This window comes from Lytechinus pictus, unplaced genomic scaffold, assembly GCF_037042905.1.
Source record: "Lytechinus pictus isolate F3 Inbred unplaced genomic scaffold, Lp3.0 scaffold_20, whole genome shotgun sequence".
Taxonomy (NCBI): Eukaryota; Metazoa; Echinodermata; class Echinoidea; order Temnopleuroida; family Toxopneustidae; genus Lytechinus; species Lytechinus pictus.
This window is the reverse complement of record NW_026974141.1, coordinates 10,068,198-10,086,929: the sequence shown is the minus strand read 5'-3', so window position 1 is coordinate 10,086,929 and position 18,732 is coordinate 10,068,198. Positions and strand designations below refer to the sequence as shown.

The 18,732-nt window shown below is 35.9% G+C and overlaps 1 protein-coding gene across 2 annotated transcripts; it reads right to left on the bottom strand.

Moving 5' to 3' along the window:
* Positions 1-1,726: 1,726 nt before the first annotated feature.
* Positions 1,727-16,983, bottom strand: LOC135157881 (uncharacterized). 2 transcript variants are annotated; one of them, XM_064114998.1, is made up of 8 exons: positions 16,957-16,983; positions 11,870-12,009; positions 10,920-11,004; positions 10,327-10,495; positions 9,257-9,441; positions 8,628-8,775; positions 6,812-6,945; positions 1,727-5,295 (listed from the first exon to the last, which is right to left on the bottom strand). In XM_064114998.1, the coding sequence occupies exons 2-8, from the start codon at positions 11,953-11,955 to the stop codon at positions 4,969-4,971; spliced, it is 1,134 nt and encodes a 377-aa protein (XP_063971068.1). In that variant the 5' UTR covers positions 11,956-12,009; positions 16,957-16,983; the 3' UTR covers positions 1,727-4,968. The 2 variants fall into 2 exon arrangements, with proteins under 2 accessions (XP_063971068.1, XP_063971069.1); XM_064114999.1 differs by lacking the exon at positions 16,957-16,983 and having other exon boundaries at positions 11,870-12,014.
* Positions 16,984-18,732: the final 1,749 nt, after the last annotated feature.

The window sequence follows — 18,732 nt, the reverse complement described above, 5'->3', positions numbered from 1 at the left end:
AATTTTTTTTTTTTTGGGGGGTTCATCAACATTTCATTCAGCTTGAACCCCCCCCCCCCCCTTAAATATTCCTACGTAAGCTTCTGTAACAAGTTGTGTATTTTTTTTATTTTTTAATGAGAAAGAGTTTGCCTATTTTTTTAGAGGACCGCCAACTTAAGCAACTTATGCAAATGAAAAAAATAGGCCAATATACTCTCGCACCTTATATGATATGACAGCTAGCTAGCTAGGGGCAACAATTATTTTCCATGATCGATCATGATCCGTGGTACTTGGTATCGTCGACTCGATCTCCCATTCTAAAATAGGCTCTCCCCATGATCAAGTCTGAAAAGGATCACAAAATGCTGTCTGACGAACGTGAATGTTTTAGTTGCAACATTTCTCTCAAATCTTAATTATGAGAAGAGAAATGGAATAATTCATGTATAAATTTTCCTCTAAAACAAATACATTTGTCTACGTGGTCTCGCTGTGTTTGGTCCGGTCTTGGACCTAACGCTAGATCTAGACCCATTTCCCCATTCAAAGTGTGATCGATGACGTCCAGATAGTTTTGTTTACAAATAAATCATAAATCGTATTTAGCGGTGAAAGATCGATTGCCAATTTGTATTTATAAATTTCAAGGATTCAAAACTATATAAACTAAATTCAACATATCATAATAATTTTTCCAACAAAACTTAACAAAAAATATCTAAAACTTCTAACAAACTTATTTTTATTTGAATTTGTTACTTTTTTAATGAAATATACACCTTACAAATCTTATAATGAAACAATGATCGTGTTATAAGTTTCCAGAAGAAATTTGGCAACGTCAAAGACCGAATATGGTATTTGACGTGCATTAGAAGTACTGGGTAGCAAAAGTCGAATTAAAAGAAAACTAGTGATGGGTTTGTGATGCCAATTGGATATGTTATTAAACAAGACATTATATCTTTTGAGACATTGAGAACACCAAAATCGGACGAGTGGTTTTCAAGAAATTGAGCCTGAAATGGACGCTCTCTGCAAGTCCCAGGGGCCAGGCTCATTCGCGATTGCACAGAAAATGTCTCTAATAAGAGTGGAACTCTCAGGATTTTTGTAAATATCTTCAAAATGATAAGGATTTTCGAAATTTGGAATGTGATTTCTCGTGATATTTTGGAGATACCATATAACGATGGAAAGGAATAACCTTAAAAGGTAAGGCAAACCTCAAAAAATGTAGCTTTCTAACACATGTCGAATGAAAGTCTTACAGTTGATCGTCGAGTGGTGTAAAAGTTGAAATTGCATATCAGCTGGCTGGGCAGCGCGCGCGGATTTCGTGCGCGCGTACTTGAAAGGGCTTATTTTGTACATAGCCTACACTCTAAAAAAAACCTCTTCATTTTTTAATAGAATCTATTCAGATTTGAATAGAAAACCTCTTCCGAGGGACACTTACAAGGTTCTCTTCAAAATGAAGAGGAAAATCTATTCAAATAAATGAATATGTATTCTATTCAAAGTTAAATAGTTTTCCTATTCAAGAATGAATAGAATCCTATTAAAAATGAATAGAATCAGTTTCATCCTCTTGTTAAATTGGAATATACCCTATTCAAAGTTAAATAGTATTCCTATTCAAGAATGAGTAGTCTTTCTATTCAAGAATGAATAGAATCCTGTTCAAAATGAATAGAATCATTGTCATACACACATAAAGAAAACAGGAGAATCATCAGTGTTAGCTTTCACATATAACACATTTTATTGCAACACCAAATTCAGGAATTGGTAACATTAACAATATAAAAAACATAACAAATTATAGAAAGGTATATTACATAAGTAAAAACAAAAGAAAGTCACATATTCACTATCAAGACATGATCTATGAACATTATGTTTATTATGTAGTGTAAGACAATAATTCCTGCACAGTAGTCATGGGATGATAAGTTGAAGTTATCCAATTTTAAAAAGTTTTTTCTGTAAATGATAAAACTTCAAGCATCCCCCCCCCCTCAGGTTCATTTCTATATTCCAATAGACATCCTGATAGCATACATGTAAGAACATGCAGCTCAGATTTTTAAAATTGAACACCATGTTGACCAATGCCTTTAAGCCATTGTAAATCTTTCTCATAGTAAGAATTGTTTCCACAAAAATAGGGTTTGCAATTCTCGAGCTACATCTGGTATACAAAGCATTCACAGCTCTAGGTTAACATCTCCTTTTAAAGGGCAAGTCGACCCCAACAAAAAGTTCATTTGAATCAAAAGAAAAAAAATTAAACAAGCATAACGCTGAAAATTTCATCAAAATCAGATTTGAAATAAGAAAGTTATGAAATTTTAAAGTTTGCTTAATTTCACAAAACAGTTATATGCACATCCTGGTCAGCATGGACCGATGACGTCACCCACTCACTATTTCTTTTGTATTTTATTATATGAAATATAGAATATTTTCAAATTTTGTAGTTTTGTCAATAAGGGAGCTCTTTGTTTAATTGCAGTATGTTGCAGAAGTGGATTCCCCACATGTAGGAAGGAGTCAAGCCCTTTTAAAACTTGTAATATAGAAAAAAATTACGATATTTCATATTTCATATAATAAAAATACAAAAGAAATAGCGAGTGGATGACCACATCAGTTCCCTCATTTGCATACTGACCAGGATGTGCATATAACTGTTTTGTGAAATTATGCGAAACTTTAAAATGTCATAACTTTCTTATTTTAAATCCAATGTTGATGAAATTTTCAGCGTTATGCTGGTTTGATATTTCTCTTTTTATTCAAATCATCTTTTTGTTGTGGTGGACTTGCCCTTTAAGGACAAAGGAATAGGTTGTATAAAGTTACATGCTTGAGATTAGCTAAAACCAGATTTTGCATTTTTTAAATGTTAAAATGATAAATTTTAATGTTAAAATTTTAACATTTTTTAAATGTTAAAATGTTAAAAGTTTGAGATATTTTTTCTGAGGCGGCGACAAAATCGAACGGTTTCTCTGGTTTGAGTCCTGATTTACTGGCATTCAACAGCTGCATTTTTAAAAGTGTCTTTAAATTTAGAATTTATGGTTTCTCTTTGGTGTGAGCAATACAAACTTTCAATTGCCATCCTGAGAAATTTGTAATCTACTTCTCATGAAGAACCCATCCAGGGTTGTTTGATTTAAATCATGTCGATTTAAATCATGATTTAAATCATGTGAGTTTTTCAAAAAAAATCACTGATTTGGCCTGAATATGAATATCAATGTCATTTTTAGGTTTTCAGATAATTTGCTTTAAGATGCATATCTCATTTTTCTAAAAAAAAAGAGGTGATATTTTGAGACAGCGCATAAAACATGCTAAATTTTTGTTTTGGTTGCCCTACCTCCTTAAAAATACAACTTGAATGACTTACCCACTTGACTTCACAAGTAGGGGTTTGGGTGCAAGAACATTATTGCACAAGAAAATTGTTGACATTTGTGATTGATTTTCACCCTTAATTCACTGAACTTGACCAATCTGAAAAAAAAAAATCTGTATCTATACATCTGTACAACAATTTCAAGCAATATTGTGAGATTTTTAGAAAACAAAAATTTCTTTTGAACTTGCCAGTTATGAGAATGGTCCAATACTCGCTTCTTTAATACTTCCAGCCCAATTTTCAAATGAAAACAAGTTTTGTCTACTTATGCTGGTAAACAAAACTTGTTACTTTTGGTTGCATTCTTTCTTTAAATGTTGGCATTTGCACAATGTGCTTGCCTCCACATTTCTCTCTGTTATTTCATGTTATTTACCTATTTATGATAAATACTTCTAAAGCTACAAAAACCCTAACACATATATACAACCCAGTAGGCTACGCACTTTAACCTCTTTACCTTGTTTCTATATATAGGCTGTTATTGCTGGCACTGAGGTACCGCTGTCTTTTCCCTGCCCAGTAAAAAATCCCAAACATGTTGGCACTGACAAGCATCAGTTTTTAAAAGATAAATCACATAAATGTGCTGCGAAAAGATATGCCTTCCTACACTTTTTATAATCTTATATCCGAGTAGATATTCATACGTAGTGATATTTAACATAATACGAAGTTTGAACTTCAACACTAGTTAATAAGTTTTACGCTAATCTTCTGCAGACAGAGGTGCTGTGATACCTGTCTACAACTGGTATGACATCATACAAAAAACAATATGTACATCTTTTCAATTTTCTTTTACCCAAGGGGCCAGGTGGAGCAACATTGTAATGTTTTCATGATGTAATCTTTTATGATGTTATACCAGATGAGGTTGCCGTTTTTAGACAGGTATCACTGCGCTAATATGTTGGACTAGTGAAAATGTTCCAGGTGAGCGTAGTACTTATGTAGTACTTGTTGAAGTTTAAACTTTCATCAGGCTTTTTCATTTGAGGCGTACAAGTTCGATAGCACACCTAAAATAGTCTTGAGGTGTGCGATTTTCAGCACACCTAAATTTGGTAAAATTATACACAGTTAGATACAAAATGCACACCTACAGCATACCTGAATATATTGAGAAGTAGTGTTTGTAGCACAACATTCATTTCTCAAAAGAAAAAGCCTACTTTCATATCATTCTTCTACTTTGTTTTCTACAAGACGCGTTACTGCTGGCATTGAGGTACCTCTGCCTTTCCCCTGCCACAGTGTGTATACATTCGTTTGCAATTAAGAAATCCCAAACATTATGGCACTGAAATTAAAATTAGACAAATCAATGCACTCCTACTTTGATGTTGGTTGTAATTGCTGTCTGGTTAAGAAAGTATCAACAAATCACTAACTGTGAGTGCATGGATTTGTCTTCACAAATGATGCAAGTTATTTACCTATCAAAGATTACCACTTCTTAAAGCTACAAAAATCAGAACACTATAGGTACATCCATTAGGCTTAAATACACCAATTCACCTAAATGTGTTGTACAAACATATGCCTCCCTAAACTTCTTTTACCTTGTTTTCTAGATAGGTTTTGAGAAGTGTTACTGCTGGAACTGAGGTACCTCTACCTTTCACCTGCCCAAGTTTGTAAACATTCTTCTGCAGAAAGTCCCAAACATGTTGACATTGCCAAGCATAATCCATATCAAGGATATACACTAGTTTCATGCATATATCAATTCCTTTCAGGAGACTTGTACATGGGATGGTGCTATTTTCCACAACAACAAACACTTGTTCTGGTTTGTCAATTTCACCTTGAATTAACACAAACGGTTGTGTTTGAGTCTTCTGGTCCAAGAAGCCTGGTATGTTTGTACCAATCTGCATATGAAATACAAATAAAATTGGTGACAAGTGAGATAGCAGAACCATCCACAAATGAAGGAGGGAATATTTAGTGCATCATTTCAATCTTAGTAAAACAGGCAAATGTAGTGAGGGTTGTGAAGCGGAGGGCTATACTGAATGCCAGACTAAGTTCTGATAAATGCAGGGAAATACAGCCAGCAGCTATACATGCCAATATTCGTTGAACTCAATTCTCACTGAAACATATTTTCCTCCAGAACAGTTTTCAAAGAAATTTTTTAAAAAATTAATTTCTCAGGTTTTTTAGTAATCACTACGGAACAGTACTATCATTTGTAATGTACGTCCATCCATTATGACAGGCGCGGATACGGGGGGGGGGCGAGCGGGGGAAAAAAGGGAGTGATAACCTTTTTTTTTTCTTGTAAGATTTCAAAAAGGAGTAATAAAGACTTTTTTTTTTGCTTGTCAGATTTCAAAAAGGAGTGATAAGCTTTTTCTTTCTTTTTTTTTTGCTTGTCAGGTTTCAAATTATTGTCAGAAAATTTTCCCAGTTTGAACCCCCCCCAGAAATCCTGGATCCGCGCCTGCGTTATGAGACGATATATGACAGGCAAAACAATTAATTCTATCTTTTATTCTCATTCTCAGTCACAAATTTGAGTAATTTTCAAACCAAAGATGATGTCAACACCCCCCCCCCCCCAAAAAAACAACATTTTTATTGAAAAATGTACACCCCTATTCAAACATACAATATTCCAAACCAAGTAGAGCAGTTCGCGTTTAGTTATAATGTGTAGCTTCACTGTGTTGACCGCTAAATGCACTGTCATATATTGTCTCATAATGGATAGCTTCATATTCCTATTAGGATTACAAACGCACTCATTTACTAGGAATAATAATTAAGGCTGATTTACAGAGCAAAACCTTTTCAAACATTGACAGGTTGACACCAGCCTTAAAACTGATTATTTTTTCTGTGAAGATTCAAAATAAACACGTCTGTTTGCAGATTTTTCTGACGGATCCACGTTTTCAAATGTCAAATTTTGGGGGTTAAAAAAGACGAAAATTCACCCACACACACACACTATGCGTCTCAGACGTGTAAATACCCTTGCTGCCACAATTGCTTAGTTTTTGTGTCATATTATATATAGCTGATTTAACTGACTCAAACTTATAGAGCACTATAGCGGGCTTGTCAAATTATTTAAATTTTACTATAAAAAATTCCATCCAGAAAGGAGTTTACTGCAGTTTCTTTCACAAAATGTCATATTTTTGTCTAGGCTTTCATGGAGTCATAGGAGTGCCCCAGATATACTGTAGGAGAGCAATTTCTACTTTTTGCCCAGGTGCTACAACCCTTTGCAATGAGCCACTGTGTGTTTTATGTAATATCACTAAAATAATCTCAGTCCTGTCCTTTTAATAGCAGGCTCTGGGTATTTGTTTAATTTCTGCTTGATCTGTCTGAAACAGTGTGTGCCAAATAGTAAAAATAAAATTTGTTCCTCACCTCTTTGCGCTGCACGAATGCCTTGCGGGCTTCATCCATCGTTGAAGAACCACTTCTCCCTTTTGCCCCTTTCTTCTTTCCCGGTGGAAACAGCATAGGCAACACCTGCAGAGATAAGTTTACCTCCTGTTCATCTGAAACATAGGAGACAAGATACAACTACATTTGTAAGTTTCTAAATTATAGTTCTTCCAAATGTTTATTTTCTCTCAAACTCACATCAAAGTCACATCTGTACAAGAACAATTTATGCCGCAGCATAGCAAGAGTAAATTGCTCATCAACCAGTTATGGGAGCGTGTTGTGAATCAAACAAGTGCATATGAAAGCGCGTACAGACGCCGCAAACGTGACATGATAGCAACGGCAAAAACACCTGCAGAGAAGTAAACTCCAGGACAGACTAAGATTAATTTGTGCTCATTTTATCACATCTAACCTGAGATTAAAGTTAAGTACAGATGTGCAGCCCGAACACCCAAAATTTCCAACAACCACCCTTTGATGAGTAAACCTAAGAAGATGCAAATTTGCAACCCATGTGTTAACCATTTACTTTTGTTGCTTTTGGAAGGGGCCTTTTTAAAACTAATCAGTGTTTTTTAATACCAAGTAAATTGGAATGCAAATAAGTACTTTTTGACAATATATCGGTAAACCAAAGAAAAATTCCTCAAAAATTAATATGTACACCAATTTTTAAAAAAGGGGCCATAGGTAAACAAGAGAGGCCAAAAAGGACCCTATTCGGGCCACACATCCCCGTACCCACCCTTTTACTAAGACCCCCTTCCCAGCATCAAACACGGGCTTTGTCCTCCATTCATATCACACAATTTCAAATTGGAGATAAAGAGGTGGTTATCAAATACGACTCAACACCAGTGAATGAGACTATAATATCATTGGTTATATTATAGTCTTAGGTGGGTGAGAATGATGTTGGCAGAGGTCAAATTAGAGTTATCTTGAAATAGCAAATTTTTTACAAAAATTTTCATCCTTCAATACTAAAATCACTGTACATGTCAGTAGCATAAATTTAAGATCCCAATATTGGCGTAGAGATGATAAAAATCGATCTGCATGTCAAATTTTGATGAAAATGACTTTAAAAAAGATTTTGTTGTTGCTAATTAATTCAGATTTTGTTCTGACAAACTTTTGCATTTCAATTTGCAAATATTATGTCCTACATGTACAATGAACTTACTGAACCTTGCAACTTACATGAACATGATCTGTAATCTTGTATTGAAAGCAATTAATGTATTTATGCTCTCCTGAACATTTCACTTTTTTGTTGAGATATAAGGCTTTTATCATCTCAGCAATGATATGATGAAGGAAGCAAGTTTTCGTACGACAAAGTAAATGAATTAATAATAATATTCATATTTAAAATAAACAAATACTTTTCCAGACATATTTGTAGTTTATTACTATTACTGCAAACTGTAAAAAATGTTGATATAGTTCACATCGCTCTAATTAATTAACATTAACATTAATCCCACTTACTGAAATGGGACAATCATAGTCTGGATTATCAGGTTTTCACCAAGCTATTATAATACATACATGTAGAATGGATTTCAAATTGCATATTCACTACTGTAGGCAGGGCCTTAGTTAGAATTTTGGAGTTGCCCCTCATTTTTGAAAGAGTGCCTGTCCAAAATGGGCTGAATTTGTATAAAATGTTCATTACTTGCCCGTCAAAAAGGGAAGTTACCTGTCAAAGTGACGGGCATGGCATGGCCTGACTGTAGGTTTGAAAGAAGAGTGAAGCTGTTAGACATAAGCACCATTTTACCTGTTTCAACAGCACCTTTGAAGTTAAGGTATAGCCTCCAATCCACCTGCTTTTCAGCATAGTTCAGGACATGTCTGCAAAATTTCGGCCATGTGAGGAATAACTTATCTGCTGATTGTGGGAAAAGAATTCGGAAATCCTGGTCAACCTGTATAAAGACAAAGTTAAAATCGAATAGTTTTATGTTTTGTCATTAGTATAAAGAAAACCTGTTTTGTACATTCTATTTGCTCTATTAAAGTGGAAACTACAAGAATTACAATATATATACATAAAATTGAATAATTTACTAAGCTGACTGGTCAAAAAATGGCTCTGCAAAAAATTTGAACGCAGGGAGCTAAAAAGTGTATAAGTTGTGAACTGTGAGAGCTGTGATATTTTGCCACCCTATGTAGACACCCCTATTTTTTTCACATCACATTACAGAACTGTGCCATCGTCTTAGAAATGCAAGCTGGCCTGAAGGAAAAACCTGAAAATGTGAATGAATCTGGGCTTTTAAAAGCCTTCAAAACGGGCTGAAATTAGATAAAAGTGCAAGATCAAGCTGGAAATCATAAATTAAAAAAGCAGGAATTACTGCAAAAGCAGGAAGACTTTACTAGTCAGTACCATTGAAAACTTACCATTCCTTCTGTGTCAATTAAACGTGGAAACAACAGTAAAAGCTCTTGCACAGGTTTGTCCTTATTGTCTCTAATGTAGCCTGCCCTCGCCTTACAGGTATCCCTCATCCATGATCGAACTTGTTGCCTTGGCTCTTTGTGGTCCTGAAGCCACTTTATTTTTGCATCTACTTCCTCATCTCTATCTAAATATGCAAATAAATTCAGGGAGTTAATGCATTATGCCTTTTTAGTTTATTTATAAGTCATGACAGTCACAAGCAAATGTTCCATTTCACCTGATGACAGTAAAAAATTAACACAAGAAATAAAACATGTGGGCAGGCTGTGACAATTGGTTGCCTGATTGCCCTGGGCAATCATTTTTTGGTTTGGGCAACAATGATTAATATCAAATCGTAAGTTAGCTTGCATCAATGTTATCACTTAAGTTACACACATCCAAAAATTATACATGTCTTAAATAGTTACAAACCATAAACATATTCTGACTTTTAACTTTGCACAGACCGTTTTGTTATGCGGCTTGTTAGCAAGGTCAAGCAGTTTTAAGGCCAAGCTTGCCTGACCAGGCAATCAAGTGAAGAAAAAATCGTCGCAGCCTGCATGATGCACGCTCAACCCCCAGGCTCATACACTGTAATGTGCATGGCGCTGAATAGATGAAGCATGTGAAGCCTTAAAGCACTAGGAGTTTATTTGTTAAGATGTCAAGAATTAACCACTTCCCTGAATATTTCTTGACTGATTTCACTATTTTGTACAAACAAAAAGGGTACAGAAAAAAAGGAAGGAACTTGTGGCGCAGATCTCCAAAATATCATTCAGATCGATACGAAAAATTGCCTCATTTTCGTTACAGCGCAACTAATTTGTATATTCAGATGTCGCTTGAATGTGTCAGCATGATTGCTTAAACCCACTTTTTAAAAGACACTATACACATGCATGGGTATTATTTGAGACTAATTCTGTGTATGCTTCCCTGGCAGACACAAATACCCCTATTAGATCTCCATGACCAATTAACTAAGGTTATGTAATGTTCAGTTGTTATATTTCTTCCTTACCTGACGACAGATCCAGGTCTTCTGTATTAGGCAAGTTTGCTTGCACTTTCTTGTTGCTTTCTTTTGGCGTTCTGGCAGGATCACGATATCTGACGTTCCTTAGCCGCATTTCAATGTAACCTGATGAATCTTTTGTTTTGTTTTGGCTTGCTGGAGTGAACCAGGTCAACTTTAAAGTAAAAGAGTAAAAAAAGTAAAACAAAACTATTGAATTTTAGAAGTAGAGATCACTGTTCATAAGAATTTATATTACCCTTTGGGGTAACTGTACGGTCAATCAGATTTACCTTAATAAAGGCTTGCCCAATCTGAGACAATAACCTTTCAATGATTTAAGCATTTAGACTTTCAGTTGTATCAAGTTTCATCCACTTTTGTCTGGTTGAGTAAATAATAACCTGCTGCAGATAACGTGTTCAGGGGGTCATTTAGCATTAGCTGATATTAAGTATAAACAATGGTTATCTTGGTCATCATGAGCCTAAAGTCAATGATGAACATGGCTTGTAAATGGGTGATCCTATCTTTAACAAGTAACAATGTTACACACAATTTATCTAGCCATGAACTAACATAATGAACTCAAAACTTACGTAAGCATCATGATCATCATTGTCCAACGCAGGAAACTGGGTAACAATGCATTTTGCCATTGCCAATTTTTGCTCTGTTTTAGGCCTTTAGAAAAATGAAAATTGAATGTTTAAGAATATTGTTTTAAAAGGCTATATATATTAGAGATTAAATGCAATTCTTTGCAGGGAATAAATTACCTAGTATCGCATCGCAATTTGCTTTGCTTTTTTGCAGGGCTGCTACACAAAATTTACTTTGTGTCACAATTTTTTTTCCATGGGATTGTACATAATTTGTTTTAAATATTTTCCCATCTCCAAAAATTTCTAATCAAATCTGGGAAGCAAAATTATTCCCTGCTTTGAATTGTAGTCTGATGAACTTCTGCTTCATTGGTGATCTGCTTTGAGAATATCCTTTATATAGCAAAATTTTGATCCACCCATTTTCTGATTTTAGTAATTCCAAACTCCCATCCTTTAATAAAGCAGACAAACAGTGCAAGGTGTATGTATCACACCAAACTATTTCCAAGCACCTGCATAATACACATGTAATGTCAGCTCATTGCATGTATTTGTTATGTAAATGTGATAAACAATTCAAAAGCTGTGTTTAAATATCAACACACAAGTTTCAATTATGCCATGAAAATGTAAAAAAATATAAATTTATGTGAAATTTGTTAGATAAGATTACATGTATACAATTTTTATACCAAGTGTCTGGTTATTTCTGGTATGCAATGCACCAGTTAAGTTGATAATTAACTTTTGTGTCATCTACAAGAGAAAGGGATTGCTTTTGAAATGGTATGTATGTGTCTGTGGTCAAACTTTTAATCCTTGACATCTATTTGATCACTGGAGTCAATTGGTAAGGCAAATAAGCAAATAAACTACCACATAGTATAGCACATCTAAATACGCTAGCATTTCCTTTTTCTGCTCATAGGATTTTAGCTTACCACTTTGTATATGTCTCTATCAGGTGTGAGACCAATGTGTTCACTATCAATTTTCGTGAATTGTAGCTGATGCACCCTTCCTCCATCTCCTTTATAAGCTCCTCCCCCTCTCTCCGTTTGGACAAGATGGCTCGTATGTCCTGCAGATCAGAAGTGATTACAAAGAAAGGTCATAAGTGGATGCTTTAAGTGATCCATGTATGTGCCGGGGCCTTCACATCTAGAATATGAGAGAGATACTATAGGAACAGGAACAAACAAGGAGCCTAGCTAGTACATTTTTTTTCTTCATTTTGCGCCAACAATCGTTAAATGTGGTACCATCATCCAAATCGATAGTTTCTGGGATTGTTTTCATACCTTTTTTTTAAATTAATTTCATATTTTTCTAAAAAACAGCCAACATGTTCTTAGGTCATAATTCAATTACATAGGGATATCACAGAGCACAAGAAAGGATCACCAGTCGTTCGTAAAGTCATTCGTATCTTACGAACAGCTTTATGAAACACCCACCAGGTGACTTCAAACTTTTTGATCATCAAAATGTCATTTTAATACTCCTTGGGTATAAATTTTTCTAAAATTTAACTCTTGGGCGATTATGAGACACATTTCTTTTTTATTTAAATTTTTTCCCCTCAAATAGAGCTCAAACTAAATTTCTATCTGATTTAATTTGACATGATAGACTAGAGCTGAATTAAGAAGCACTCATACAGGAATGTTAATTATTTGTCTCTGGAGACATAAGAACATTTATAAGATGGAAACTATCCCCTCTAATTTCATAATTTTTTCGATTTTGAGAAAACCATTAGAGTGGTGGGTTTGTATGTTGCTGCTGTTTCTACAACATAAAAAATCAATAGGTGTGGGTAAAAAATACAGTTGTCTATAAGGCAAGGGCAATAATGGAACTTGTAAACATAAAACTGGCAACGAGTTCTCAAGCTTTAAAATGGGCCAAAAATTAGTTTTAAAAAATCAGTTCTTTGAGCCCCTATTTTGGTGCCTTTCCATTCTTTAAGCCCCTATTTTCAGCCCTGCGAATCTCACACCCATACCAAAACAAAAGTTTAGTACCCCTCCCCCCCCCCCCCCGATCGATATTTGCTCTTGGAACCAAATTATGTCTCACATATATGAAATTCTTGTAGGCCTACATGGCATTATAAGCTTAGTGTTCAAAAATAAAAATTCCAGGGGAATTCGTCCCCTCCCCCCCCCCCCCCCCCTTAGTACTGCCACTGCTGAAAAATGTCTCTGGAGTGGCTTCTGACATGACTTGCCGCGATAAATTGCTCTGACTTAACCCATTTTAGATGTGCCACTGAGCGAAATCATGCACGCTCGCTTTAAAAGACAATATCTGATCTGATTTTGTAGGCACACAATATTTCATTTCCAGTAATTTTTCAACAAACCCCCCCCCCAAAAAAAAAAAACACATTTTAAGGCCAAGTAAAACCAAAAAAAATGGTTCTCTTCTGGTTTTTGGAAAAATAGGAGGGGCTCTTTGTTTTTTATTGAATTAATTTCTGAATACCTACGGTTTATAGCACTATATTTTCAATATGCGGTGCCCCCCAAAAAGATGGAGGCCTTTTTATTTTCTTGTTTCAAACATCTTTATAAAACAAGTTATATGGCCTTGGGAATTAAAGTTCCGGGGAGGGGAGGTAGTAGACTTGCATCTTTTTGAAATCACACAGGGCTTTATTTTTGTTCATTATCAGATCACTTATATAATATTCTGAGAAAATAAAAAAGTCCTGAATACAAAGTCTGTTGCAATTAGAATTTGTTGAAATACATGTAAATATATGCAAATGTCTCTAATTTCCCCCCTCGATCGGATTTGTTCTTTTTTACTAGCCCTGACAATATACATATCGGTCATATCAGACCAGCAAACTAAGCTAATTGCCTGACAGTGACTTTTACTGGTAAGGCCAAGTAAAATCAATTCCTAGTTTCTCGTCCGGATTTTTCGAAAATGAGGAGGGGGTTCCATGTTATTTATTTGATATTTGATTTTTTTTTATAAACAAAAATGCTATTGGGTCAACTTCAACACATTCTTCACAAATTTAGTAACACTTGTACTACACTACAGAGGATCGAAACAAGGTGTAATTGCATATTAATGTTTTTTGGTATATCATTGTCTAGAAGTCCTCATATTTTTATTCATATCATTTCAGAACAAAAATATCAAATAACAAAGCAATTAAGGCGGCCCCAAAAAAAGGAATGAGGGGACGAGAAAAAAAATTGAAATTATTTTTATTTGGCCTCATCTGACCACCTGACAGGTGTGTGTCAAGCCCTTTTTTTGGGGGGGGGGTGGTCTACATATGTGACCTCCTATCTCAAAAGCCCACAATAAGTCACCTAAAATGAGTTTTGAAATTTTCATTGTTGAAATTCCATTATTTTAATTATATTATTCTAGAATTTACAAGACGGCTGTGCCCTTAGCCTTTAGGTGTTGACATGCGTAGTCAGTCACAACTATGTCAACAGAGGGTTTCCTTTATGATAAAAATATTGAGGCCTAATCTTAAAGATCCATAATGCTTAGAAAATGTTTCGAATCGGCTACTCTTAAAATGTGGGATAATTCATCAAAGCACATAGTAATAAAGTACTAAAATCTACAAGAAAGGCCAACTGAGAAACTCTGATTTCTGAAACGAATTGAAATAAAATCACAGGTTTCTGGTAGGCTTTGAGTTTCCCCCTCCTGCGCTAAGCGTGGAAGCTTTGAAATTTCCTGAAATCATTAGCAAAAGAAGACAATCTTTGTTGTGATTCTACATCTGCCCTTTCCCTAACTTCTCTTACTTTTTCATTTTTTTTTCTCTCTCCCCCTTTCTCCCTCTCTCCTTTTTTTGTTTTTTTTTGGGGGGGTGACTGCCCCAACCCCCCCAGCTACATGCCTGGTAGTTATGACACTGATGGCTAGTTTTATCTCAATGTCAATCTTGACACTTTGCCAAAGACTCTCTTTGCATGCACATAATATAGGCCTAGGCCTACATAAAAAAACTAGAAATATCACTATCAGTGATTAATAATACTACCCCCGCCAGCAGCGCTCTACCTACATAAAAAATAATATCCCACTATAATAACCCCAAAAAGAAAAGAAAAAATGAAATATTTTGAAGTCTATCAGTTAGGGCAAAAACTATGCATCATCAGATATATCAAAGAATGACATTTCACTGAGAATCCAATCAACAGTGCAACCTTCTTTTTTTTAACTATTAGGCCTATATCTTGCACTTCTTCATATCACTATGGACCCATGCACCGAATTTCAAATCAATTGGTCAAAAAATGAGGGAGTAGTATGATCCACAAGATTTTTGCACCCATTTTATTTTAAAATGTTGTTGCCATGGCAACGCAATTCTCGACTTTGACGAAAATTATATCTTGCACTTATATTTTATACACATCAATATGGACTTAATGTTCCAAATTTCAAATTAATTGGTCCTTAACTGAGGGAGTAGTATGATCCACAAAAATTTTGCACAAATTTCATTCAAAAAATGCTGTTGCCATGGCAACACGATTCTCGACACTGACGAAAAATATATCTTGAATTTGTATACATCATTATGGACCTATGTAAGCCTACTACTAGCCTAATTAAAAATTCAGGTCAATTGATCAAAAACTGAGGAAGGAGTTAGATCCACAAATTTTTTGCATGAATTTCATTCAAAAAATGCTGTTGCCACGGCAACGCAATTCTCAACTTTGATGAACAATATATCTTGCACTTCTATACATCATTATGGACCTATGTAGGCCTACTAAATTTCAGGTCAATTGATCAAAAACTGAGGGAGGAGTTAGATCCACAAGATTTTTGCATGAATTTCACTCAAAAAATGCTGTTGCCATGGCAACGCATTTCCCGACTTTGACGAAAAATATATCTTGCACTTCTACATATCATTATGGACCCATGTATTAAATTTCAAGTCAATTGATCAAAAACTGAGGGAGTTTGATCCACAAGATTCTGCAACGGACCGCCCGCCCGCCCGGCCACACGGTGATTCCTATATAGGGCCTAGGCCTACCCCCTTACAGTTACACACCTTGTGTGTGGCGGGGGTATAAAAAAATCAGTAGTAGGCCTAAGTTAGGCCTACTAGGCCTAGGCTATAGCTACCTTCAAGACAGTGAAGCCATAACTTAGGCATTCATTGAAAAAAAATTGAATATCAAATACTAAAGTTAGGCCTAGGCCTAAACTAAGTTTGGGCCTAGGCTAGGCTAGGGCTAGGCCTTGATCTAGTCTAGCCTTGGCCTGGGTCAGGGCCCAGGCCTAGTATGAAATGAGGTTTGGAATAAAAATATGCTTCTTGACATTTTTGTGCATGAGATCGCTGAATACCTTAGCCTTCAGGGCCTATACAATCCACGCTTCATGAATATACTCGTATCGTAATGTAGATAGATCTAGGCCCCGCCGGGATCTAACAGTTAGGCCTATAGCTAGGCCTACATGGGTCTGCCTTGTTTTGCCTTGCCTTGCTCAAGACGACTCGACATGCTATTGCTAACCATAACTTACTAGGCCTAGTAGGCCTAATACTAGTTAGATAGGCCTAACGTTAGACCTAAGGTAGGCCTAGCCTAGCCCAACTTCCAAGCCTAACTTACTCGAGTTCCATTTGCTGTCTTATGACTGAGACTGCTAGTGCTAGCCGCGAGACCAGGGCCAGGGCCAGGCCCAGGGGTGAACATCATAAAACAACATCAATTCCAGACTAATCATTGTGCAAACTGCATGCAGACTGTCGAATGCAGTAGGCTAATTAAGGCTAAGCTACCGTACATCAATCGTATTCATAACGTACGGTATGTGCATCGAGTAGCATCGCAGTGATCGTACATGACATTTTGTGAGTTGCATTTTGACCGAAAATCGTATGATGGCACTGTTGCAGATACAAGAAATTTGTTCAAGAGAATAGAGCATATTAATACATATAAAAATAAAACTACTTCACCGACAAAATCATGTAATATCTTACAGATTAAACTGGATAACTTACCGCGGTATACACTCATGATATGGCGACTGATTTCAAATGATCGTCTGCGCTGCGCTGCGCTAGCTGCGCGCGCGGCCGGCGCGGTGACGTCAGTCAACAAGTTTGACCAATGAAATGTTTCATCGAAGACAACGTCATTTTGAAGAGAATACGTATCAAAAATTTTCAGCATCCACGTCATTTTGTCGGGGGGGGGGGGGGCACTCAACTTTGGGTTTGGTAGGGATGTGCGGCCCCGGTTTCTGAAACGGGGGACAGGTATAACCGAGTTGACTCTGAAAAGGAGATCTATAACCGAAGTGACCTTAAAAGCAGTGGCGGCACCAGGATTTTTAAGGGGGGGGGGGCAAATAGGGGGCAAAACAAAATGTGGGGGGGGGGGCAATGCCGGACAAAAAAACCCTCCCTTTTCTTTTCTTTCTCATTTTCAACCCTTTAATTTTTCACTCCGAAAATTATTGGGGGCAACTTGGAGGGGGGGGGCCGGGCAAAGCTTCTGACGGGGGGGGGGGGTCAAATGCCGTTTGAAGTTGAGAGCTATTTTTTGTCAATTGCTCTGGAAGCAAAAAAATCTGAAATTTGCTTAAAATGGCCGGGGGTCTAGATATTAAATTTCCCCCAAAAGGGATTAAGAATTTTCAAAAAGGGCTTGTGAACTAAATATTGTGCTTGAATTTATATGGGGTCTACGGAGCGGCAGGCAATTAAGGCGTGAAGAGGGTGTTTGCGGCGGCACATTTTTTAGGTCAGTACGTGCCCCGGGCATTTTGTCATTCAAAAGGGAACGATTCTCTATTTTCATTAAATAGTCTTCTATTCAAAATATTTGACAAGGAAATCTTTTTGTTATTGTCATTCAAAATGAAACGATTCTTTTCATTTTAAATAGTTTTCTAATCATTTTGAACAGTTTTCTATTCAAAATATTTGACAAGGAAATCTTTTTATCTTTGTCATTCAAAATGAAACGATTCTTTTTCATTTTGAACAGTTTTCTAATCATTTTGAATAGAAAACTATTCATTTTGAATAGTTTTCTATTCGAAAATATTTGACAAGGAAATCTTTTCAGAATTTGAAGAGGTTATTTTAAGAGTGTATGGGAGTGAAACAGCCGTGCATGGAAGACCACTACTTATTGGTGAATGGGCTACCCTGTCAAAATATCAGAAATAAATAAATAAATAAATAAATAAATATGAGTATTGATATATACTTCAACCGTTCGTCAACCTTTTGTAACAGAAACTGACAAAAAACTGACGTCAGCTTAAAATTATTCTGCAAAACTTTCATTTTTAATGTATTTCTTCATATGGCATTTACTTCCGGTCTATTGATTGCATAAAATTTGTATCAATGTCACCGCATTGGAATGCTCTTTCCAGTGATACCAAATACGACATAGGTTACAACATAATATTTCAAGATAAGTCAATCTGAACACATGGTATACTGCTCACAATGCACACATTATCAACATAATTGTACACAATGTCTATGGCATCGGTTTCAGGCAAAAACGAACTTAACGTATGAGCGGCTATATGGTCTAAAATGGACGAAATCTGTTTGATTCGAGAATGTAACTTCCTATGGAAGGCAAAATGTACCAAAATCCACTTTGATTAACATGCAATTTTTGTTAGTCCTCCCCTGCCTCCGTTTCTCATCCAAATTCATTCCGATTTGGTAGACATGTTGTCCATGATGCATTATCGTGTACCTCCTATTTCATTTTCTAAAATCATGTATGCATGACAGTGTAGGCGCCAT

Bases quoted from the DNA above. Each gene is read 5' to 3' on its own strand.
- LOC135157881 (XM_064114998.1), bottom strand. From the start codon at position 11,955: ATGGAGGAAGGGTGCATCAGCTACAATTCACGAAAATTGATAGTGAAC. The intron at 11,005-11,869 runs GTAAGCTAAAAT...ATTTTTCTAAAG, and splicing joins ATAGAGACATATACAAAGTG to GCCTAAAACAGAGCAAAAAT. The intron at 9,442-10,326 runs GTAAGGAAGAAA...TTGCATATTTAG, and splicing joins AGACCTGGATCTGTCGTCAG to ATAGAGATGAGGAAGTAGAT.